The 26,523-nt window shown below is 42.7% G+C and overlaps 2 protein-coding genes across 9 annotated transcripts in view; one reads left to right on the top strand and one right to left on the bottom strand.

The window, feature by feature from the left end:
* The window catches only part of CPEB3 (cytoplasmic polyadenylation element binding protein 3), a 243,785-nt gene extending 240,650 nt beyond the window's left edge, over positions 1-3,135 (bottom strand). For 6 of the 7 annotated variants that reach the window (XR_012417948.1, XM_074002203.1, XM_074002202.1 and 3 more), the window contains exon 1: positions 2,817-2,993. The gene's annotated coding sequence lies outside the window, so the exon portion shown is untranslated. Of the gene's footprint in view, positions 1-2,816; positions 2,994-3,060 lie in introns of those variants that run through there. The other variant, XM_045361193.3, reaches the window with a different exon arrangement.
* MARCHF5 (membrane associated ring-CH-type finger 5) overlaps positions 3,059-26,523 on the top strand; it is a 57,069-nt gene continuing 33,604 nt past the window's right edge. For both annotated transcript variants that reach the window (XM_074002208.1, XM_005565949.5), the window contains exons 1-2: positions 3,059-3,421; positions 22,755-22,957. Coding sequence is in view for 1 of the 2 variants with exons in the window: in XM_005565949.5 (XP_005566006.1) it covers positions 3,387-3,421; positions 22,755-22,957 (238 nt within the window). In the remaining variant the exon portion in view is untranslated. The remainder of the gene's footprint in view (positions 3,422-22,754; positions 22,958-26,523) is intronic.

Consider the following 26,523-nt stretch of genomic DNA (forward strand, 5'->3'; position numbering starts at 1 on the left):
TTGTTTTCTCCTAATAATATTCTATTGTATGATATACCACATGTGGTTTATCCATTCATCAATTGGTGGATATTTGGGTTTCCACTTCTTGGCTATCAAGAATAATGCTGTAGGCCAGGGGCTGTGGCTCACGCCTGTAATCCTAGCACTTTGGGAGGCCAAGGTGGGAGGATTGTTTGCGCTCATGAGTTCGAGACCAGCCTGGGCAACATGGCAAAACACCATCTCTACAAAAAAAAAATTTTTTTAAGCCAGACATGGTGGCACGCCCCTGTAGTCCTAGCTACTTGGGGGGCTTAAGCAGGGGGACTGCTTGAACCCAAGGCTGAGGATGTAGTGAGCTGGCACCACCGCACTCCAGCCTGGATGACAAAGTGAGACCCTGTCAAAAAAAAAAAAAAAAAACCAGAATAATGCTGCTATAAACATTCACAAACAAGATTTTGTGTAGATATATGTTTTCATTTCTCTTAAAAATACCTAGAAGTGGAATTACTGGGTCACATGCTAATCACTCTTTAGACCAGTAACAGGATATTTTTTTTACTTCAAAAGGTTTTTGACACAGCCAGGAAGCTGACTTTTCATAAAAATGCAAACATAAAATCCATTTGTTGGTATAATAAGGTCAATTTGCACACTATCAACAAAATGTATCATATTTTCCAATTTCAGTTGAAATGGATTTTCTAACATTGGGTAAGATCTTAGAGTCTCGGAGTTTGTACTTGTGTACTTATCCATATGCTGGGATAAAATTCTGTTTTTAAGCAGAAAGTATGTCTTCAACTCCTATGGCTGACAACTGCTTAAGAAATAAGTACACGATAAGGTTAGACTGACACAGCACAAGGAGCAAAAAATAATAATTTAAAATGTTAAGACACTGGGCTGGGCATGGTGGCTCACATCTATGATCCCAGCCCAATGGGAGGCCGAGGCAGGCAGATCACCTGAGATCAGGAGTTCAATATCAGCCTGGTCAACATGGTAAAATCCCGTCTCTGCCAAAAATACAAAAGTTAGCCGGGCACAGTGATACAAGCCTGTATTCCCAGCTACTCCAGAGGCTGGGGCACGAGAATCACTTGAACCCAGAGGCGGAGATTGCAGTGAGCCAAGATGGTGCCACTGCACTCCAGCCTGAGCAACACAGCAAGACTCCGTCTCAAAAAAAATAAAACAGGCTGGGCGCGGTGGCTCACGCCTGTAATCCCAGCACTTTGGGAGGCCGAGACGGGCTGATCACCTGAAGTCACGAGTTCGAGACCAGCCTGGACAATATATAGTGAAACCCTGTCTCTACTAAAAAATACAAAAATTAGCTAGGTGTGGTGGCACACACCTGTAGTCCCAGCTACTTGGGAAGCTGAGGCAGAAGGATCCCTTGAACCCAGGAGGCGGAGCTTGCAGTGAGCCAAGATAGCACCACTGCTCTCCAGCCTGGGCAACAGAGCAAGACTCTCAAAATAAATTAATTAAATAAAATATTAGACACTGGCCACATGCGGTAACTCACGCCTGTAATCCCAACATTTTGGGAGACTGATGCGGGTGGATCGCTTGAGCCCAGGCGTTCCAAGACCAGCCTGGGCAACAAGGCGACAAGGTGAAACCACGTCTCTACAAAAATATATATATAATACATATCATATAATATCATATGTATATATTACCTAATATATGTTATATTATATATTACATTATATATTATGTAATATATATAATACAAATCTATATAAAATATTAGACATCCCGATTATACTACTCATTTTCTTTCCCTAGGAGGCGTGTGTGTGTGTGTGTGTGTGTGTGTGTGTGTGTGGTGGGGGGGGTGCTGTTTCTCAAAAGCATATTTCAAAAATTGGAGGCCAAGTAAACTTCTGGTCACATTTTTGAGGGTTTGTTTTTTCCCAGCAATGAACGCTCTAGTTCAAATATACTTCGTAAATTTTGAACAGATAATGAAAAGTTGATTGTAAAACTCTACATTTAAAAAGAGCTTTAAAAACACATTTTCATTTTTTAAAAAATCAAACATCTTGCAGCAGAAATTAGACACAATCAAGGGAAAACTACCAGCGTCCTACCAGTCACAACCCTAGAGAAAATGCCACAGGTCGTCCAAAAAACGCATTCATTTGGGCCAACAGCTCTTTCCTCCCGCCAAAGCTATCCCTCGAACGTCAGAAGCTGACCCAAGGAGTGATTGATGATTTCTCCTTTTTGATTCCCCCTCACCCCCGCCACTCCCAATCCACCTGCTTTAAGGTGTCAACGCGACTACAAACGGTTAACAGTGACCAGCAGCAGAGAGAAACAAACATCCCTGACAACCCACAGCTGAGTACGCAAGAGCTGTTTATTCACCAACGTGTTCCATTTGGAGACTGTCGGCGAGCCCTGGAAAGCCCAAGCACATTAAGGTTCCTGGAGAGGGAGAGAATCATCTTTCCTTCCCCCCACTCCCCAGCCCCAAACACACACTGAGAGACTCGGGTGGAAGCCGTCTGGTCCAGGCAGTCCCGACTTGCCCGCCCCCTCAAGAAAAACCTCACGCACCAAAGCAGCCGACCCCTTGCGGGGGTGGTGTAATTCCCCCAAAATGGGCTCTGCCGCAGGAGAGGCTGGCTGCAGCGCCGGGGGCTTCGGAAGGAGTTACTGCCACCCCCAATGCCGCCACTGCCCGCCCTGACGCCACGGCCGGGGCTGGGGACCCTGATGAGAAATGGCCCTTCAGCCCCCTCCCCTCACCTGGCTCGGTCCCACCTGAGGGCTAGAGAGGAGGCAAAAAGAAACAGGCAGGGAGGGCTGACCTTGTTGCTACTGACAGTGGAGCGGCGCATCCTGCTGCTTCCTGGAAAGCGGCCCGAAAGACATTTTTTGCCCCTGGAGGAAGGAAACGGGAGGGCGCCGGCCGGACGGCGGCGGGCGCGGAGGCGTTGGTCCGGGCAGGCTGTGCAGCCTCTAAGCAGGGACGGTCCGAGGACTACATCTCCCAGGCTGCTTTGGGCCGCCCTGCGTCGTAACCCCGGCGCGCACGGAGGCGGTGACTCTTACCTCACAAAGGTAGCTCCTCCGCCGGCAGCAACTCGGCGCCCGCGGTCCATGGACCGGAACCTCGGGCCGACGGACAGGAACCCGGGCCGCGATCGCCGCCTCCCCGCCTCAGGCTCCTCCTCCTCGTTCTCCGCCGCCTCCACCGGACGCCCGCAGGCCCCGCACCGCCGCCGCCCGGCTAGCGCAGCTGCCCCGGGAAGCTGGGTGACTGGTTCGCGGCTGCCGCCGGACTGCGGCCTACTCCGCCGTCTCTCAGTGCTATTGTCCCTGGGCCTGGCCTTGAGCGGGTCCACTGGGGAGGGCCGAGTGCGCCGGCTCCGCGGAAGATGCCGGACCAAGCCTTACAGCAGATGCTGGACAGGTACGGGCAGCTGTTGGGGGGGGGACCGGGAGCCGCCGACCCTCGCTCTGGCCCTGCCCGCGCCCGCCCTCGAGGCTCTTGGTGAGCAGAACTCGGCGTGCCGGGAGGAGTTCCACGGCCGGGGGGCCGTGAGAGGGGCAGAAAGTTTGGAGTCTAGACTTGGGGAGGACAGAACGAGCGGCCTGGGTCGTAGACTTTGGGTGAAACTTAGCTAAGGAGTGGCGTCTGGTTTCTTTGGAACCCCGTTTTGACGTGAGAGGGACCCATGTTAATCCACAAAATTAGTTTTCCTTACCCTCCTCCCCTCCCCCTTCCTCCCTCCCCAACTTGTAAAGTGTCAGCGATGTCACTGGCAAGAAGAACCGGGTTATCTTTCAGGAGAATGACCCCCTTACAATTTTAAGTCTCTGTCTGAGAACCAATGATAAACATTCTTTTAGAAAGCCTGATAGGCTGATTTCGTTCTCTCCCCTTTCCCTGAGCCCGCACCACCCTCCCCCCGCCCCATCCCGTCCCCACCTCCGAACTGTAAGGTCAGAGTATCCGCAAGGGAGCTTTAACGGTCAGACCAAAGTAGAGGTTATGGAAAACAGCCAAATGAGTCCAATGCTGAACACTTAGTGTACTTGGCGATCGTTGGGTTCATTGAAAACGTTTCAGCTCGTACAGGAGTCCAGTTGCCCATTCTTGGGGGGCCCCAGTCTGTAAAACTCTTTGTGAAGTCGGGTGCACCGCCCTCTGCTGTTGAAATTCTAGTCCGTGGGTTCTACCATGAGTTTTGGGAGACTCTAGATCCACATTTCCCCCCAGCTGAGTCTTACTTTCTGGCATAGCAAGTTGTACAAGCTAATTCATAATGTTTGTGGTTGCTTACAATTCTCAGCAGACATCACTTGCCACCCATTTCAGCAGGTGGTACCAACTCTTTGTACTCAGTAAAATTCCAACTGTAAGGTGTTAAATGAAGGCCCTCCCTTGAGTTTATACCCAGTTAAATGCTGTTTGGGTCTGCCACACCCAGAACACAAGTGACCCAAGTGTACACATCCTTCCAGAGTGACAGACATTTTCTTGGAGCTTAGAATTTTGAGCCATCTCAGTTAATAGAAATTATGTCACTAATTTTTTTCAGTTGAGGTAACTGGTGATTCATCCAGCCCTTGTTTCAGGTCAACATTCTGACAATTGTATTGACTACGCTTTTATATATGTGTGTGGTTTATAAGCTCTTGGAAGGCAGAAACTTACTCACTATTTATCTTGAATCCCAGAACAGAGCCTGGTACTCAGTAGGTAATCAGTAAGTATTTGCTGTATGAACTGACGCACAAAGTTATTTGTCAGTTTCCCCAGTTGTCTAGGGGTCTGATAATTTACCAGGTTTTCCTTTCATTGTAAATTGGCAAATTAAAATATGCCCAGAGGAGACCACCTGCCACTGCCAGTTCTGTTCTGTTGAAACCCTGTTCTGATGCAGGGTATTTTGTAATTAATTTTTTCCTCTGAGGGCCTCCTTTCATTTTTACATAGTGACTTTTTTTCTTCTTTTTTTGAGACAGGGTCTCTGTTGCCCAGACTGGAATGCAGTGGCAGTGGCAGTGGTCTGATCTCAGCTCACTGCAACCCCTGCCTCCCGGGCTCAGGTGATCCTCCTACCTCAGCCTCCCTAGTAGCTGGGACCACAGCACATACCACCATACCCAGCTAATTTTTTGTATTTTTATAGAGCCGGAGTTTTGCCATGTAGCCCCTGCTGGTCTCAAACTCCTGGGCTCAAGTGATCCAAGTGATCCTCCCGCCTAGCCTCCCAAAGTGCTGTGTCGTCAAACATGAGCTATCGCACCCGGCCTAGAAAAGTTCTTATGTCCAAAAGCTGACCTGGCTTTTCATATGCTCTTTGGAGATTTCCATAAAAGTAAGAAGCCAAAGAATGAGGCTGGGCACAGTGGCTTACCCCTGCAATCCCAGCACTTTGGGAAGCCAAGGCGGGCAGATTACTTCAGGTCAGGCGTTCGAGACCAGCCTAGCCAACATGGTGAAAACCCTGTCTCTACGGGAAAAAAAAAAAAAAAATTAGGCAGGCATGGTGGCATGGGCCTGTAGTTCCAACAGGAGGCTGAGGCATGAGAATTGCTTGAACCTGGGAGACGGAGGTTGCAGTGAGCCGAGATTGCACCATTGCACTCCAGCCTGGGTGACAGAGCAAAACTCCATCTCAAAAAAAAAAAAAGCTAGTGAGGCATTTAAACCTCAACAGAAATGTGAAGATTCTGGCTGCCATTTACTGAAATAGGTGACTATGACACTGGCTTACTTTCATCTTTGTACTCTTTTGACATATCTTAAAGTAGATTTTTAACATGACTTTCAAAGACCTTTATTGTCTAGATTAGTAGTTGGCAACCTGTTTCCATGTTAGAATTACCTGGGGAACATTTCAAAATATGCATGGATGCTGGATCCTGTCTAAGACCAGTAAGATCAAAAATTTCTGTAGGGTAGAGCCTGGGCATCTATATTTTAAAACTTTTTAAATGTTTCAGATATGGCTGAAACCTACTGCCCTAAGTCCTAAGGCAGTGATATCTTTCAAGATAAGAGATAATAAGGCATAGTGATTAAAGCTTGGGCTCAGAGATAGAAAGCATGAAATTCAAATTTTGCCACTTACTAGCTATGTGACTTTGAATTTAGATTCTGACACTATGTATATGATCATTTATAAAATGGGAACCCTGGCCGGGCGCGGTGGCTCAAGCCTGTAATCCCAGCACTTTGGGAGGCCGAGACGGGCGGATCACGAGGTCAGGAGATCGAGACCATCCTGGGTAACACGGTGAAACCCCGTCTCTACTAAAAAATACAAAAAACTAGCCGGGCGAGGTGGCGGGCGCCTGTAGTCCCAGCTACTCGGGAGGCTGAGACAGGAGAATGGCGTGAACCCGGGAGGCGGAGCTTGCAGTGAGCCAAGATCGCACCACTGCACTCCAGCCTGGGTGACAGAGCCAGACTCCGTCTCAAAAAAAATAAATAAATAAATAAATAAATAAATAAATAAATAAATAAATAAAATGGGAACCCTACTTCACAGGGCTACAGCAAATGAAAACATACATCTCTGTAAAACAACAAAACACTCTGTGTTAGCCCAATAGAAGGCACTTAAGACTAATGTAAACCAGTTTGGCCGTTTTTCCCCCATCTACTTTATGTTTAAAGTTTTCTTCATCTGGGCTGGCCCTACTGCAAGTTGAACACAAAGATACTCAACATGGTTCACTTGAGGAATACCAACAGGGCCAAAAGACTAAAATATGTCAGCCTATTAGGACCCAGAATTCTTTTCATGAATTTGACTTCTCCTCAACCTGGTTTTTGGTGGCAATTTTTGAGGGACAGAATTTAGCTCAGATAACTGTTCATTTGTTTGTTTCTTGAATGCAGGTTTTATCTTTGTGAAGACTAGGGAAATGTGTGTTACATATTGTTCTGTTGCTTTTAGGTTAAGTTATGTATTTTATTTAGGGCAGGCACAGTGGCTCATACCTGTAATCCCAGCACTTCGGGAGGCCGAGATGAGAGGATTGCTTGAGCCCAGGAGTTGGAGACTAGCGTGGGCAACATGGCGAGACTCAGTCTCTACAAAAAATTTAAAAATTAGGCCAGGCGTGGTGGCACGTGCCTATGATTCCAAATATTCAGGAAGCTGAGGTGGAAGGATTCCTTGGGGGTTGTGGCTGCAGTGAGCTGTGTTTGTGCCGCTGGGTACTCCAGCCCAGGTAACAGAGCAAGACCCTGTCTTTAAAAAAAAAAAAAAAAAAGTTGTGTTATTTTACAATGAATCAGTTATTAAACATTTACACTTATTGAATTTATTTAACAAATACTGAGTGTCTTCATATGCCCAGTACCATTCTAGGCCCTTGGTATATAGTGGTGAATTGAACATAACAAAAATGCCCTTATGGAGTTTCAATTCCAGTGGTGTTTGTGTTGTCTAAACCGTCAAAGTGAAGACTATTTTAATTGTAACATGAATGGTATGTTCAGTTTATACCACTTAATCTTTCAGGGTTTTTAAACTAGAGGTAACTTTTTTTTTTTTTTTTTTTTTTTTGAGGCAAGGTTTCACTCTGTCACCTAGGCTAGAATGCAGTGGCGCGATTTCGGCTCACTGCAACCTCTGCCTCCCGGATTCAGGCATTTCTTCTGCCTCAGCCTCCCGAGTAACTGGGACTGCAGGCGTGCACCACCACACCCGGCTAATTTTTGTATTTTTAATAGAGATGGGGTGTTGCCAAGTTGGCCAGGCTGGTATCGAACTCCTGACCTCAAGCAGTCCACCTGCCTCGCCTCCCAAAGTGCTGCCAAAGTGCTGGGATTAAAGGCGTGAGCCACCGCGCTCAGCCAACTAGTGGCAACTTCTTTTTTTTTTCTTTTTTGAGATGGAGTCTCTGTCGCAGTCTCAGCTCACTGCAAACTCTGCCTCCTGGGTTCACGCCATTCTCCTGCCTCAGCCTCCCGAGTACCTGGGACTACAGGCCCCCGTCACCACGCCCGGCTAATTTTTTTCTGTTTTTAGTAGAAACGGGGTTTCACGGTGTTAGCCAGGATAGTCTCAATCTCCTGACCTCGTGATCCGCCTACCTAGGCCTCCCAAAGTGCTGGGATTACAGGCGTGAGCCACCGCACCTGGCACGTGGCAACTTCTAAATAGCTGAAGTTGAATTCCCTTGTCCTTTGCAAATAACTCACTTTAGTTTAGCTATTATTTGTTTATACTGCAGTATTTATAGGTGAAAAGAGTATATATATATATATATATATATATATATATATATATATGGATTTTTTTTTTTTTTTTTTTTTTTGGACACAGAGTTTCGCTCTTGTTGCCCAGGCTGCTGGAGTGCAATGGCGTGATCTTGGTTCACCGCAACCTCCGCCTCCCGGGTTCGAGTGATTCTCCTCCCTCAGCCTCCCAAGTAGCCAGGATTACAGGCATGTGCCACCATGCCCGGCTAATTTTGTATTTTTAGTAGAGATGGGGTTTCTTTATGTTGGTCAGGCGGGTCTCAAACTCCTGACCTCAGGTGATCCACCTACCTTGGCCTCCCAAAGTGCTGGGATTACAGGGGTGAGCCACCACGCTTGGCCATATGGATATATGTTCTTTTGATTGCCTTTCATTTTTATAAACTATAAGTGTTTTATATAAATTTATTATTTGAACCTTTTAAGTTGTTGTGGGTAAACAAGAATGGTGGAAAGGGGGGTGATTTTTCTAGTGTTATGAATGTTTCAGTGTCACAAATATCATTTCCCTGAAATGATAACCATTCATAAGCCCAAACCCTTTATATCAGGCCTTTTGAACCTTAGTTAGCTCTTCTGTCTTTCATTGCTTCAATTCTTTAATAAGAAGTCGTTATATATTACTTTTTCTTTCACCACCGACATTCTCATTTTTCTCTAAAACTTCTCAAAGTTAGTGAATTTACAGAGAACAATGCAAAGAATATTATAACAAACTGCAGGAATGGACCTCTGATTTGAAGCCTGGACCTACTGAGAACTGCTTTTGGAAACTACTTCTGCTTCCCCTGTCTTAAAATAAAGACACATTAATTTGTTGAGGTTGTTTTGCATCACTTACTTGCATCTAGTGAGTAGGCAAGGAGTGTAGCCAGAATGTCCCCAGAATGGTCAGATGGGAGAAAGAGCAGAGTGGTCTGTTCCTCCAGCCCCCTCCCACAATGGTAAAGTGAATTACAATTCTGCTTCTGTGAGTGTGTTATCTACAGATGTATACCCCTTTGAAGACCAAGGAAGCTATACTCTGATAGGAGCAATGCTGTATAAACAATTTCTCTTTGTCAGTTGACCTCTTTTTCTCAATCACATCACCATGTTGACAATTACAGACCAATGCCCAGAATTAAAAACCATCATCAATTATATTTATTTCCAGATATGTGTAAAAAATGGAAACATCATAGATAAAATTAAATCCCCTTTGATCACCGTCCCCCATGCCGTATCTTCTCATCCCCACTCCACTATCATAAAATGGGTTTACATTCTTCCATCCTTCTTGGTTTAATGCTTTTATATAGAAAAGTGTATTAATAGACAGCTTTTTTTTTTTTTTTTTTTTGAATCAGGGTGTTACTCCATTGCTAAGGCTGGAGTGGAGTGTCACAATCACAGCTCACTGCAGCCTCAACCTCCCAGGCTCAAGTGATCCTCCCACCTCAGCTTCCAGAGTAGCTGGGACTACTCGTGTGCACCAACCACACCTGGCTGATTTTTTGTATTTTTTTTGTGCAGACAGGGTTTCACCATGTTGCCGAGGCTGGACTCAAACTCCTGGGCTTAAGTGATCCTCTCGCCTCAGCCTCTCAAAGTGCGGGGGACTACAGGTGTGTTCCACCACACCCAGCTTTCAACTTTTTTTTTTTTCTTTTTTTTGAGACAGAATCTCACTCTGTCACCCAGGCTGGAGTACAGTGGTGTGGTCTCGGCTCACTGCTGCAACCTCCACCTCTCAAGTTCAAGTGATTCTCCCACCTCAGCCTCCCAAGTAGTTGGGACTACAAGCGCATGCCACCACACCCAGCTAATTTTTTGTATTTTTAGTTGAGACAGGGTTTCACTATGTTGCCCAAGCTGGTCTTGAACTCCTGACCTCATGATCCACCCACCTTGGCCTCCCAAAGTGCTGGGATTTCAGGCGTGAGCCGCCACACCTGGCCTTTTTTCTTTTTAATCCAGTCTCGTTTATGACATTTAGGTTCTTATTTTCTCTTTATTATTTCTCCTGATAATTTGACTTTCATTCCCATTTCTTGTCGTTAGGTCTACTGAAAGTATACTGAAGGGCTGGGTGCAGTGGCTCACACCTGTAATCCCAGCACTTTGGAAGGCCGAGGCAGGCCTATCACTTGAGGTCAGGAGTTCAAGACCAGCCTGGCCAACATGGCAAAACCCCATCTCTACAAAAACTACAAACATTAGTAGGGCTTAGTGGCACACGCCTGTAATCTCAGCTACTCGGAAGGCTGAGGCACGAGAATCACTTGAACCTGGGAGGTAAAGGTTGCAGTGAGCTGAGATGGTGCCACTGCACTCCAGCCTGAGCAACAGAGCAAGACTCACTCTCTCTCTTTTATACACACACACACACACACACACACACACACACACACACACAAGATCACCAATAATTTCTTAATAAATACAATGACATTTTCTTGAGGACTTTTTGTCCTTAAGTATCACTTTACCTTTTTCCTCCTTCAATTTCTATATATGGTTCAATTCTCAGCATTTACTATTTTGAAAAAGTATACTTACTCACTCTCTTTCCTGTTTATTCAAATGACTCCCAGATCTGTGTCTTTATTCCTGACCTCTTTTCCTCATTTCCTTTAGCACCTAATTTCTACCTGCCCAGTGGACATTTCCATTAATGTGTATACAGTATTGCCAATCAGTCTAAAACTAAGCTACTTATCTTGACTTCTCAATTTTTGGTCTTTGATATTACCAGTCTTGTCCACCAGCTATAAAACATAAATTTTGTTTGTTTGTTTGTTTGTTTGTTTGTTTGTTTGTTTTTGAGACAAGGTCTGGCTCTGTCACCCAGGCTGGAGTGCAGTGGCCCATCTCGGCTCACTACAACCTCCATCTCCCACCCCCCGGCTCAAAATACCCTCCCACCTCAGCCTCCTGACTAGCTGGGACTACATGCCAAGCTAATTTTTGTATTTTTAGTAGAGACGGGCTTTCGCCATGTTGCCCAGGCTGGTCTCAAACTCCTGAGCTCAAGTGACCCTCCTCCCTCAGCCTCCCAAAGTACTGGGATTGCAGGCATGAGCCTGGCCAAAACATAAAGTTTTTTATTTTCTTTGTTTTTTTTAAAGAGGCAGGGTCTTGCACTCCCAGGCTCAAGCCTCCCAAGTAGCTAGGAGCACAGTGCAAGCCAGCATGCCCAGCTAATTTTTTTTTAACTTTTTGTTTGGTGGGGAGAGGAATAGAGACGGGTCTTACTATGTTGTCCAGGCTGGTCTCAAACTCCTGTTCTCCACCAATCCTACCTTGGCCTCCCAAAGTGTTGGCACTACAGGCATGAGCTACCTTGCCCGGCCTTTTAAATTTTTTTTGCTTTCTTCTTTCCTTCGAGATCCACTTGCTTATCACATATTTTTTATTTTCCTTTTTCTAGCTTCAATTTTTCGCTTGGTCCAGTTTGGCCTACAGAGTGGCACTAGAATTAGCCAAGGCACAGTTAAAATCATGCAATTTCTGTACTTGAAAATCTGCCAGTCTCTGTGCCATCTAAAAGGATAAAACGTAAACTTTCAACAGGGTAATGTGCTTTGATCTGTTACTATAATCCAGCCCCAACCTACCTTAACCATCCTCTCCTGCACTCCCCTTCATTGACCCCTGAACATATCCTGCTCTATCATTTCTCTTTTTTTGCTTTAGGTGCCTTCCTCCCTCCTAAGACCTGGCGAAGTCTTACCCATATTGAATTCAGCTGAAATACTACAGTGACGCCTTGCACAGCTCCCCCACACAGAGTTAATAACTCCTTCCTTTGTTTCAATAGAACCTTTATGCATTTTTTATACTATATCACATTATACTGTAATTTTTTTAATATATTTGTCCCGTGTCTCAGAGCTTCACACACAGACACACACACAAACCCTTACCACCACCACACATATTCATCTGGAAGTTCATTGAGAACAAAAACTGCCTGTACTCCCTATCCTATTTTCCCACAAGGGCCTTAGTACATAGGAGACCCCTTTTGTATCACGGTGTCTTTCTTTTCATTCTTTGTGACATATCAGTGCTTAGAATAATCGTTCAGAAGCACCATTTTTTTAAATTGCCTCATTTGCTCAAAACTTGTATTTTCTTACTGCTTATTGAGGTTAAGTTCAGGGCTGGGCACTTTGGGAGGCTGAGGCAGGAGGATCACCTGATCTCAGGAGTCAGAGACCCGCCTGAGCAAAATACTAAGACCCCATCTCTACAAAAAAATAAAAAAATTAACAAGTGCAGTGGTGCATGCCTGTATTCCCAGCTACTCAGGAGGCTGAAGCGGGAGGATCATTTGAGCCTGGGAGATTGAGGCTGCAGTGAGCCATGATCACACCACTGTACTCCAGCCTGGGTATAACAAAGCAAGACCTTGTCTCAAAAAGAAAAAAAAAAAAAGATCTGGCCAGGCTCAGTGGCTCACGCCTGTAATCCCAGCACTTTGGGAGGCCAAGAGGAGCAGATTGCTTGAGCCCAAGAGTTTGAGACCAGCGTGGGGCAACATGGAGAAACCCTGTGTCTACTTAAAAGAAAGAAAGAAAGAGGGAGGAGAGAGAGGGAGGGAGGGAGGGAGGGAAAGCAAGCAAGCAAAAATAGCCGGGTGTGGTGGTCCACACCTGTAATCTCAACTACTGAGGAGGCTGGGAGGATCACCTGAGCCCAGGTTGTAGAGGTTACAGTGAGCTGAGATTGCACCATGCCACTGCACTCCAGCCTGGGCCACGGAGCAAGACCCTGTCTCAAAAAAGAAAAAAAAGAGATCATATTCTTTAGCCCATCCTTCAGGACTTCAGGACACTCACCGTTATTCACAGACCATTTATTATGCTCCCTATTATGTTTAAGATAAGGAGTACAGGCCGGGCGCGGTGGCTCAAGCCTGTAATCCCAGCACTTTGGGAGGCCGAGACGGGCGGATCACAAGGTCAGGAGATCAAGACCATCCTGGCTAACCCGGTGAAACCCTGTCTCTACTAAAAAATACAAAAAACTAACCGGGCGAGGTGGCGGGCGCCTGTAGTCCCAGCTACTCGGGAGGCTGAGGCAGGAGAATGGCGTGAACCCGGGAGGCGGAGCTTGCAGTGAGCTGAAATCCGGCCACTGCACTCCAGCCTGGGTGACAGAGCGAGACTCCGTCTCAAAAAAAAAAAAAAAAAAAAAAAAAAAAAAAAAAAAAAAAAAAAAAAAAAAAAAGATAAGGAGTACATGGCTGGCACCAACTGCCTTTTTAAAGCCTTTTTCTCTTTATGAATAAGTATGTAAGTACCTAAGTCTTTTGCCCAAGCCAAATGGGCTTGGACACTTTCTTCCAAACATAAGATGGTTTTTGTTTTTGGGTTTTGTTTGGCATCTTTTCTTTCAAAGCTCTACCCATTCTTCAAGACCTAGTTAGGTTCTGCCTTGTTCATAAGGCTCTTCTGACCATGTCTGCAGAAATATTTTTCTTGTCGTCTCTAAACTCATGTAGCAATTCATCTTCAGTGCCTCCTAATTCTAATTTTATTTTATTTTATTTTATTTTATTTATTTATTTATTTTTTTTTTTTGACGCAGAGCCTTCACTCTGTTGCCCAACCTGGAGTGGAGTAGTGCAACCTTGGCTCACTGCAGCCTCCACCTCCCGGGTTCAAGCAATTCTCATGCTTCAGCCTCCCAAGTAGCTGGGATTACAGGCATGTGCCATCATGCTCAGCTAATTTTTTGTATTTTTGGTAGAGACAGGGTTTCACTGTTTTGGCCAGGCTGGTCTTGAACTCCTGGCCTCAAGCAGTCCTCTCTGCTCAATCTCCCAAAGTGCTGGGATTACAGGCATGAGCCACAACACCTGACCTGCCTCCTAGTTCTTTATGTGCCATAGTTCGCAAAGATGACAATATTTATATGGCCTGTTGGAGTAAACTGAAAGGGATTTCCGTCTCTGGAGGAAGCGCCTTATGACTGCTTTAAAGTACCTTAGTAAAATGAAACACGTACTTTTTTGTACTGCTGTAATTTTCTAAGAAATGGGAAATGTAAGTTTTTCTCTGAATACACTATACATAGGGCAGCATGGTGCAGTGAAAAAAGCTGATGATTTGGAGTCATGGCCCAGGTTGCATCCATACCTCTCTACTTACTGTGTGGCCTTGGCCAGATCACTTAACCTTGCTGGGCTTTTGGTTCTTGTTTAAGATGGGATTAATTGTGCTTTCAGAGTTTATGAACATCAAAGACAAAAGGCATGGCATGAATATATTATACTCAATAAATGATTGCTCAGTATTCGTGGGGAATTGGTTCTGGGACCTCCCCAAGGATGCCAAACTGTGGATGCTCAAGTCCCTGATATAAAATGGTGTAGTATTTGCATATACATCCTCCTGTACACTTTACGTTCTCTCTAGATTATGTGTAATACCTAATACAGACCGGGTGCAGTGGCTCACGCCTGTAATCCCAGCACTTTGGGAGCCTGAGGCAGGCGGATCATCTGAGGTCAGGAGTTTGAGACCAGCCTGGCCAACATGGTGAAATCCTGTCTCTACTAAAAATACAAAAGAAATTAGCTGGGCATGGTGGCACATACCTGCAATCCCAGCTACTTGGGAGACTGAGGCAGGAGGATCGCTTGAACCCGAGAGGCAGAGATTGCAGTGAGCTGAGACCACGCCATTGCACTCCAGCCTGGGTGACGAGCAAGAGTCCATCTCAAAATAAAAATAAAAATACCTAATATAGTGTAAATGCTATGCAAATAGTTGTTATACTGTATTGTTTATGAAATAATAACAAGGAAAAGTCCATACACGTTCAGTACAGACTCTTTTTTTGCAAATGTAATTGACCTGAGGTTAGTTGAATGAACAGATGCAGAACCCTCAGTTGGAGGGCTGACTATATTTCTTCTCACCTTTGTTTTTGGTAATGTGTCATGATTGTGGTTATATGTCTTTGATAGATCCAGGTACTTTAACTTCCATTCCACTAGGATGAATGGACATATTAGTCTCCTTGATAGCGTGCTTTCTGTTTCAGAATTCTTGGGTGTGACACTTAATCCTGAGACAAAATAAGCAGCATGTAGTTTTTTGTTTGTTTGTTTGTTTTGTTTTTGTTTTTGTTTTTGTTTTTTGAGATGGAGTTTCACTCTTGTTACCCAGGCTGGAGTGCAATGGCACAATCTCAGCTCACTGCAGCCTCCGCCTCCTGAGTTCAAGCGATTTTCCTGCCTCAGCCTCCTGAGTAGCTGGGATTACAGGCATGCACCACCACACCCGGCTAATTTTGTATTTTTAGTAGAGACAGGATTTCTCCACGTTGGTCAGGCTGGTGTCGAACTCCCGACCTCAGGTGATCCTCCCACCTCGGCCTCCTGAAGTGCTGGGATTACAGGCGTGAGCCACGGTGCCCAGCCTAACATGTAGTTTTTTGTGTTTTTTTTTTTCATTGTCGAATGGAGTCCTCCTTACATTAACCAGAGTATGAATCTCCAAACTTGTTCTGAATTAAGAAGTGCTTGTTCTCTTTCCTTAGAACAGTCATGTAAATACACTATTATGGCACCATATATACTACAACAGCAGCAATTTAAGGCTTATTCCATGCTTGCTTTCTGTATTCTCAAACTCTTCTATTCTGCTACACTCCAATTTTCATCACAGTGATTTCTCAGGCAGGAGTCTGATTTCCCAGAACTTCCTAAGAATCCAAAATAAACACCTGCAATTTGAGCCTGCAAAGAAAGGCTTTACTACCAGCTGTTTTTTAAGATACTGTACCTATCTTGCTTAATTTAGTGCCAGTGAGAAACTATCTTTTTGATAAATAAAGCCCCCCTCACTTTTTTCTACATACTTTGAAAATAACCTGTTTGATCAGATAGGCTGTAAATTAGTCACAAATGAACCCTATGAAGTGAGATTATCTTTGTTATTCATCCTTTCTCAACTGGTTTATAATACCTAGCTTCATCTTAAAATCTTTCTGCTCCAACCACATTGGTCCATTAATATATGTTCATTTCCATCTCTAAGCTTGCTTACTCTGTTTTTCTTACTTCAAACTCCTTTTCTTTCCACTCTAACTTGAATTCTCATCTGTAGTTCTTTCCTTTTGAAACCTCAGCTGTTTCATCCTGTTTCTTGGTCTCTCATCACATTTCTGTATTAAGGTGTCTAACAACTTTTCTTGGCACTTAATGCTTGGTATGGCAGGATTTTTTTTGTGATCCTTGTATGCATGTTTGTTCATTAACTAGACTGGAAGTTCCTTACATGTAGTTCCTTGTGGCATCAAATAATGAATGTACTTATTAGGTACTCAAGTGGATTTAGGAGGAGATCTTGAATAATGTTAGATGTAGGGCAATTTTGTCACGTATATTCCTTAAACTCTATATAAATTTTACTGTTTACACTTTATTAGTTTACTATATAACTGGCAAAAACCATCATAATTTTAAAGTCACATGGAATTATATTACCAATACCAGTAAGACTATACATCTGTTTTTAGAAATAAGTAATAGTCCTTAGATTTGTCTAGTTTAGTTCTCTTTTGTTGTCTTCATATAATGACAGTGATTTGTTCTTTGATCCCTGAACCAATCATGATACTTACCAGATCTCCTTTTACTTTGTAAATGAATATGCCCCAACTTGGTGAATGGGATGGTGTAGGAGTACATATATGTACGTCAGCAAGTAGGTGGCTAGAGCTACCAGAAGGATAATAAGGGTGAAAGAAATGAATTGAAAGGATTTAAATGAATCTTAAGTAGTGGTGTGGCCTGTTGAAAAATTGGGGAATGACTAGGAATCCAGAACATTTTCCACTGAATGCCAGGGTGACAAGCAGAATTGCTTTATGTGCTAATGGTAAGAAAACTGCATCCATAAATTTTAGGAATTTGAATGGAAAGCTGACACCATCACTGTCGTCATTGTCAATGTTGTTATTGCTAGTGGTCATATGGAGGTTATATACATGCCAGGCAATTTTTAAGCAGTTTCTTAATCACACGTTAAATCTTTTACAATAGGGGACCTTAACATAAAACATTTTTTATGCTAAAACTCCTTTAGTGGTCTGGTTAAGCCTATGGGTTTCTTCTCAGAATGTTTTTGAAAGAATAAAACAAAATATATAGGATTAGAAATGAAACCAATTATATTGAAGTATAGCTATCAAAATACTAAAGGCCTAATATAGTAATATGAACGTTAACATATTAAAATACAAGATTTATCAGTTGGCCTGATAACTAATTTCAAATTACAATGAGCTAAATGTTATTTCATGATCTGTACAGCTGTAAAGTAATATGTAAATTTCTGGTTGCTATACTCATTTCTAATTGCTATGCTGCTAATATTACTGTGGTTTGCTTGCACCCATTATTGAAGAAAAGCTACATTTTAGAGCTTAGCAAAAATAAACATGGGATGGTTTTTCTCCCTTCATCCAGATTTACCTATCCCCACCCCCTAAGTTTTTCATAGACCCCAGATTAAGAACCCCTGCTTTGCAACAACTCTTTGAAAGAGATTCTTTCATTAAACCTATGTAGTTAGCAGTGGTTTGAACCCAGACAATCTGGCTCCAAAGTCCAGGTTCTTTAACCAGCTAGAATATCCTGAATTTGCATTATCTTTTTCCCCAAATTAATTTAACCTTGTTTCCTTAGGAAAAAATACCTTAAGCATTTTACTTACTGTTTAAAATTAACAACCAAATAATTTGAAAATGTTTACAGTGAGCATAAAATGGAATTTGATTTCTATGTTAGGGTGAGTTAAGAATAATTACGGGGCCAGGCGCGGTGGCTCATGCCAGTAATCCCAACACTTTGGGAGGCCAAGGTGGACGGATCACAAGGTCAGGAGATCGAGACCATCCTGGCTAACACAGTGAAACCCCATCTCTACTGAAAATACAAAAAAATTAGCCAGACGTGGTGGTATGTGCCTGTTGTCCCAGCTATTCAGGAGACTGAGGCAGAAGAATTGCTTAAACATGGGAGGCAGAGGTTGCAGTGAGCTGAGATCGCACCACTGCTCTCCAGCCTGGGCAACAGAGCGAGACTCCGTCTCCAAAAAAAAAAAAAAAATTTACAAAGGAGAAATCAGAAAAAAGGAAGGAAGAATGGCCAGAGCAGAAGTTTTTCAAACTTTTGGGATCATGATCACCTGATGGACTTATTGAAACAAAGTGCTGGGTACCCCCAGAGTTTCTGATTCTGTAGGTCTGGAGCAAGGCCTAAAGATGTGCATTTCTAATGCTTCCGCAGGTGATGTTTATGCATCACACTGAGGACTGAGTTCTGAGAGAGTCTTAGGGTTGGAGAAAACAAAAGGAAAAATAGATGTAAGGAGAAACTCTTAGTTTGGTCAGAAATTACAACTTCCTTTTTCCTTGGGTATGGACTTTGAGTGTTTTGGTTTTGGCTAATAATTAATTGGCTATTTTCCATTTCAAAAGACAAAACCAAAAACTAGTCCCATCTACTCAGGAGGCTGGGGTGGGAGGATCACTGGAGCCCAGGAGGTCCAGGCTGCAGTGACCCATGATTGTGCCACTGCTCTCTCACCTGAGCAACAGAGTGAGACCCTGTCTCAAAAATAATAAAAACTCTTTAGAGTTTACATTCTATGATTGTACTGAGGCCATCTCTTAGTACCCAACACAGTATCAAGATCATTTTGGTTGCACCATGATGCGGTGCAAATTGGTTAAGACAAAAACCCAAAAATCTACTGGTTTATGTGAGTTAACAGTACAAGAATATATTTAGCTTTAGGCACAGCACAGCTGGATCCATGTCTCAGTGCCGTCAGTTTCCACCTTCACTTCCTATGGATTGTTAAGGCTCCGCTTAGTTGGTGGCTCTTCTGGCAGCAATAGCCTCACATTGTCTGCCTCTAAGCCCGGAAGAAGAGAGAAAGTCTGTATACCACTTTTCCCAGCAAAAGTTCTGAAGTTCACTAAGACCAGCTTTATGGACCCAGTCTCCCAATGATGTAGTCTGGAAGATGGGCTACAGTGGCCAATCTAAGTGTTTCTGGGGTTGGTTATGGTATTAACTGCCTAAACCACATGCATGGCTAATATTGGAGGGAAGAGTGATTTTCTGTAGAAAGCATGGGATACTATTTACTCCTAGAAGGTAGAAGGACTTGTGTTGTATGTACATTAAACATCAGATTTCTGCTGTTCCCTCCATTCCAAGATCTTGAGAAATTGTAAATGCATCATTTTCAAATAGCTGTTCTCCATCTGAAAAGGAAGGGGATGGAGAATTGGGGAATAAATAGTTGAAATAGATTAATTACATGGAGTGGGAGGGGTAGGATATGGAGAAGCAAAAAGGGAAAGCATAATTATAAGACCTTCCCAGGTGATGTTCCTGGTCAGTCTATCAGAGGTTTAAAAAAAGGGGAGTGAGCAGGCACAGTGGCTCATGACTGTAATCTCAGCACTTTGGGAGGCCGAGGCGGGTGAGCTGAGATGGCACCACTGCACTCCAGCCTGGGTGACAGAGCAAGACTTTGGGCTGCCGGTTGTCCATTTTTATGGTTATTTCTTGATGATATGTTAAACAAAGAGTGGAATATTTATGCTTCCCCTTTCTTTTCTTTTTTTTTTTTTTTGAGACGGAGTCTCCCTGTTGCCCAGGCTGTCATGCAGTGGCCCAATCTCAGCTCACTGCAAGCTCCACCTCCCAGGTTCATGCCATTCTTCTGCCTCAGCCTCCCGAGTAGCTGGGACTACAGGTGCCCACCACCACACTCGGCTAATTTTTTTGTATTTTTAGTAGAGACGGGGTTTCACTGTGTTAGCCAGGATGGTCTCAATCTCCTGACCTCATGATCCGCCCGCCTCAGCCTCCCAAAGTGCTGGGATTACAGGTGTGAGCCACTGTGCCCAGCCTGTGCTTCCCCTTTCTAAATCATGTAGGGTAACTTCCTGATGTTGCCGTGGCATTTGTAAACTGTCATGGTGCTGGTGGGAGTGTAGTAGTGAGGACGACCAGGGGTCACTCATGAGCATCTTGGTTATGATAGGTTTTAGCTGGCTTTACTGCAACCTGTTTTATCAGCAATATCTTTGTGACCTGTATTTTGTGCTGACCTCATATCTCATCTTGTGACTTAGAATGCCTTTACCATCTGGGAATGCAGCCCAGTAGGTTTCAACCTCATTTTACCCAGCTCCTATTCAGTCAAGATGGAGTTGCTCTGGTTCACATGCCTCTAATATTGCTATTTCAACTGAAAGCCTAACTCTTGATAAGTTCCCACTCTAAATCATCATTCAGCTATCTTATTTACCATAGTTGTGAAATTAATTAGAAAAAAATCTGAAAGTGCATGCTTTAAATGTCAGTTCTAAAAAGTAAATCCATACAAGTATTTAGGACTGAAATATACTGATACCTCCAACTTTGAAATGGAGCAAAAAATAAGAATGATGAATGGATGTGTGAGAAAGCAAATATAGCAAAATGATAAGAATTATAGAATCTAAATGTTGAGTATATGGGTACTCACTGAACAGTGTTCAACTTTTTTTGGAAAGTTTGAAATTTTTCATAATAAAATGTTGGGGAAAAGTAAACCTTATCTAGAATTTATGAGGAATATAATAGCTACATAAGTATTCTCATTAGATCGAAATAAGAAATTTGACATCATTTTTGTAAGTCAAAAACACATGAATGTAGACTATTTCAGTTGTTTCAACCCAGTCCTAACATTGTATTTTATTTTTCTGATGACTAAAATTGGATTAATTTAAAATTTGATTCACCTTAATACTGATTAATTATGCTGATGTAGCCATACTTAGCTACATATGTGTTAAAATAAAGTATGACAAAAAAGTCTCTAAATATTCTGCCAATATTTTGTTGCATAATACATTCCATTTCCTAGATGTATACAAATATGTTCACAGAATTACCTCAGTTGTAGGGAAAAATATATACTAACTACATCTCAACCAGTCTGTGTGCCAGTATACTTAAACCAATTGAAATTTTAATGCAAAAATCACATAGGTTAGAACCCAGTCCTAATATGGGTAGTCTTGGTGGTTGCACGACAGTATTAATATACTTACTGCCACTGAATTATACACCTAAAAAATGGCTACAGTGGTAGATTTTATGCTATGTATATTTGACGATGATAAAAAATTTTTTTAAAAGAACAAAGTATTTTTGGACAACCATAAGACACTGTGAAGGCCCAGACAGCTTAGCTAAAGTGGGTCAAAAGGGTCAGAATGCTAAACAAATGCTACCTACGTTCTAATTTTCCTTAGATCCTATGAAACCTGACTGAATTTGAAAGCTGAATATAACAACAGTTTTGGATATTATTGCCATGGATTCAGTTCAACTTTTTTCCTGTTCTAATTGAAAAATTTTAATCGGAGCACAGAATTGAAATTCGTGTTGTTCCACAAAGAGTGGAGAACCTCACCCATCTATAATACCTAACTATATAGTCTTTCCCACTGAGAATAGTTAAGCTGGTTGTTCTGACAGAAGCCACTTACCCAATTAAGTGAAAAGTGCAGAGTAGGTAACATGCTTTAATTAGCAGTTGTTTCCACTTGTATAAATTCTAATGGAGGGGAGGAGAGAAGGGTCTCATTGAATTGAACTGTATTTGCCCTGATGGAAATCGACATCAAAACTTGTGTTAATTGGGAGAAAAACTGAGGAATTGCAACCTAATTCCACAAGAAAAAATTACACTTCATGAAGTACCCTTAAAAGCAAAGTGGGAAAATGTTTTAAAATTACTGATCTCAATAGAATTTTATTTTTATTAATATAAGCACCCCAGACTTGATACTTCTAGATTTCAGATTTCAAACATACACACCCAAATTTATCATATTGCTATCCTAAAAAAAAGAAAATTATCTTGATATATTTATCTCCTTTGTGCTTTTTTGAGAAAACAATATTACATAATAATACCGTTTTCTCTGTTATATTTATACTTTACCAGAAAGAGAAATGAGGTTTTTTTCCTCAGCTGAAAAATGGAATGAGACTATATGTCAAATCACTCGTGTAATACTTTGTTTTTCCAAGTTCAAGGTATTGGTGATGTTGAACTGGGGAGAACACTGAATTTAATATATTACTGTGCTTACTATTCCTCAAAGAATTATTAGGTCTTATAAAACAAAAGCAGCTTGAGGTTTGTCTCCTTGCACTCAAGTTCATTAGAGAAGGTGAAGAATTACTGAAAAGATAGAGGAGATTACATAAAAACAAAGTTCAGAAAACATAAGATTCTGTAGAGGAAGACAAGGAAAAACAGAAAAAGTAGAAACTGCTCTAGTAGGAATGTATTGGTGGTTTTGTCTCCTTAGTCTTTTAATATAGGACAAAGATTCTGTAATGTAGTAGACTCATCCCATTAAGTAAGAGCTGCAGTATAGAGGAGGCTGAAGTCATAAAGATATAAATGTCATCATTTTCTCTTTTAATTTACAGAAGCTGCTGGGTTTGTTTTGCTACTGATGAAGATGATAGAACAGCTGAATGGGTGAGACCATGCAGGTGCAGAGGATCTACAAAATGGGTTCACCAGGCCTGTCTACAACGCTGGGTGGATGAAAAGCAAAGAGGAAACAGTACAGCCAGAGTGGCATGTCCTCAGTGCAATGCTGAATACCTAATAGTTTTTCCAAAGTTGGGTAAGAATATCTTTAAAAACAACACAGATATATTTGATATTATATATAACTTTATAAGGTTATTTTAACATGAACCACCTCTGTTTTTGTTTTTTGGGGCATGAATTTCTACACTCCCTTTCTCTTGTTTCCTCTCTGAATGTCAGAGACATTTGTTTTGCTAACAGTTTACAGTATCCTTAATATATCCCCAAATTTATCCATTTGCCTGTGTATTAGCTGTCTATTTGATAGAAAGGAGAAAGAACTTGCATACCTGTGTGGATATAATTGAATAACAAAGCTATAATAAAAAAGCTGACTTTAAAAAAAAAAAGCTGACTTAGCTTAATTATCTGGAGACAGTTGGTGTAAGACAAAGAAAGCAGTAGTATGTTTTTTCTAATACTTCTTAATTCTTCCTGTTAAAGAATAAAAGTAGATAAATTAAAGATTTAATAAGATGTGACATTAAACTCATCTTTGGAATCCAATTTGTGTGGTTTCTTTCATGAACACTGCTGTCCCTTTTCTGTGAAGTGGCAGGTAAGAAATAACCAAAGATCTTTGGGAACAGGCCTAGCATGGAAAAAAAGTATAGCAGACTGCTTACAAGAAGCAGTCTAAGGCTGATGTTTAGTGAGCCTGTTCCATTACAGCCATACAGTTATAAATTGGTGTCAATCTCTTGGTTTGGTGTTTATACCATGCCAGCTGTTAAACTTTTTTTTTATAACCCTTGACTGTAACCAAGAAGTATAGGAAGGCAGCTTGGGTTCTGGGAAGGTCATAAGGAAAGAAGGACTTTGGGGGCAGAGGAATTCTGGAAAAATTGGAAATAATTATTATGTATATTGTTTTTTATAAGTGCTATTCATACTGAAATCAGACCGATGTTTTTGAAAATGAGGCAACATAAATGCAGATAATGAAGTGCTTTTCTAATGTGAGAAGATTAATAATAAGGGCAAACAAAATTTCTTTGGTTCTCTGTTTTTCTCTAACATGCACAGGAAGAAATGATAGCTTCCTATGAAAGGGAAGTAGTGTAGTAGAGAAAGTAGTGTTTTCAAACATTTGGGATTTGTGGACCATGTGATGGGTCTTCAGTGCGTACCACTGATTTTAGATAAACACAAAAGAATAATTCAAAATGTTTTTATTGTAAGATCAAAGCAGTATTTTTTTTTTTTTTTTTTTTTTTTTTTTTTTTGAGACGGAGTCTGGCTCTGTCATCCAGGCTGGAGTGCAGTGGCCAGATCTCAGCTCACTGCAAGGTCCGCCTCCTGGGCTTACGCCATTCTCCTGCCTCAGCCTCCCAAGTAGCTGGGACTACAGGCGCCCGCCACGTCGCCCGGCTAGTTTTTTGTATTTTTTTTAGTAGAGACAGGGTTTCAATGTGTTAGCCAGGATGGTCTCGATCTCCTGACCTCGTGATCTACCCATCTCGGCCTCCCAAAGTGCTGGGATTACAGGCTTGAGCCACTACGCCCGGCCCAAAGCAGTATTTTTAAATCAGTATCAGGAAAAGCAATGATTGTTCACATTATTGTACCACCACATTAATGGTGAAAGACTTACTAAAGTCCAAGTTAAGGTTTCATATTTAACTCATTTCTTTTCTTGCTCTTAGTTTTATTAAATTAGCCCCACCTTTGAATTATAGATTTGGGAAAAGCAGCAAGTATATGGTATTTCTGTTAGATGTTTTAGATATTCAAATGGACACAAAAATTATTACAGTAGTTCTCACTGAAAACTACATCAAGTTGACAAGTGTATGGCACTCAACAGGAAAGTTGAATATTTTAATTTGGGAGATGGCAATGTGTAGATGTGTCCTTTTGGTTGAATTCAGTTCTAGGAAATATGTTTTCAGATTTAGTGCAGTAATTGAATATGGTTTTAAGTCTACCTACTTGTTAGAAAAGAGTAAATCTCGGCCGGGCCTGGTAGCTCATGCCTATAATCCCAGCACTTTGAGAGGCGGAGGTGGCCAGATCACAAGGTCAGGAGTTCAAGACCAGCCTGGCCACTATGGTGAAATCCCGTCTCTACGAAAAATACAAAAATTAGCTAGACATGGTGACGTCTACCTGTAGTCCCAGCTACTTGGGAGGCTGAGGCAGAAGAGTTGCTTGAACCCAGGAGGCAAAGGTTGCAGTGAGCCGAGATCGTGCCATTGCATACAAGCCTAGGCAACAGAGCCCATACTCCATCTCACAGAAAAAGGAAAAGAGTAAAACTCTTTGGTTAAGCTGTTTGTATCATTATTTAGTCTGCATATTTTGTTACTAAGAATTGTGGCCGAGCGGGGCGCAGTGGCTCACGCCTGTAATCCCAGCACTTTGGGACGTCGAGGCGGGCAGATCACTAGGTCAGGAGATCGAGACCATCCTGGCTAACACGGTGAAACCCCATCTCTACTAAAAATACAAAAAAATTAGCCAGGTGTGGTGGTGGGCGCCTGTAGTCCCAGCTACTCGGTTGGCTGAGGCAGGAGAATGGCATAAACCGGGGAGGCGGAGCTTGCAGTGAGCCAAGATCGCACCACTGCCCTCCGGCCTGGGAGACAGAGCGAGACTCCGTCTAAAAAATGGAATTGCGGCCAGGCACAGTGGCTCACACCTGTAGTCCCAACACTTTGGGAAGCTGGGGCGAGTAGATTTGCTTGAGACCAGCCTGGGCAACAGGGTGAAACTCCATCCCTACCAAAAATAACAAAAAAAAATTAGCTGGGCATGGTGGCAAACACCTGTAGTCCCAGCTACTCAGAAGGCTGAGGTGGGAGGATTGCCTGAGCCTGTGAAGTGGAGGCCACAGTGAGCTGTGACTGCGCCACTGTACTCCAGCTTGGGAGACAGAGTGAGACCCTGTCTCAACAACAAAAAAGAATTGTAGCCAGTAATGGTAGCTCGCATCTGTAATCCCAGCACTTTTGAGGCTGAGATGGGTGGATTGCTTGAGGTTACGAGCTCGGGACCAGCCTGGGCAACATAACAAAACCTTGTCTCTACAAAAAAAAAAAATTTAGCCAAGTGTGATGGAGCACACCTGTTGTAAGTCCTGGCTACTTGGGAGGCTGAGATGGGAGTATCTCTTGAGCCCAGGAGTTTGAGGCTGCATTGAGCTATGATTGCGCCACTACCTTCTAGCCTGGGCAACAGAGTGAAACCAATCTTTAAAAAAAGAGAGAATCATAATTTTACTCTCAAATGCTATGTTCAAGCTGATCACTATACTGTCATAGAGGTATGGTACTTGAGTTAGCTACTTAAAATCATAGATATGTTTTAATGACATCAGTGTTACAAAAAAATGAATATCTGCTGGGCATGGTGGCTCACGCCTATAATCCCAACACTTTGGGAGGCCGAGGCATGCAGATCACCTGAGATCAGGAGTTCGAGACCAGCTTGGCCAACAAGCCAAGAGACCAGTAGAGACAAGTTGAAACCTTGTCTCTACTAAAAATACAAAAATTAGCCAGGCGTGGTGGCAGGCGCCTGTAATCCCAGCTACTTGGGATGCTGAGGCAGGGGAATCACGTGAACCTGGGAGGCAGACGTTGCTGTGAGCCAAGCTTG

This window comes from Macaca fascicularis, chromosome 9 (genome assembly GCF_037993035.2).
Source record: "Macaca fascicularis isolate 582-1 chromosome 9, T2T-MFA8v1.1".
NCBI lineage: Eukaryota > Metazoa > Chordata > Mammalia > Primates > Cercopithecidae > Macaca > Macaca fascicularis.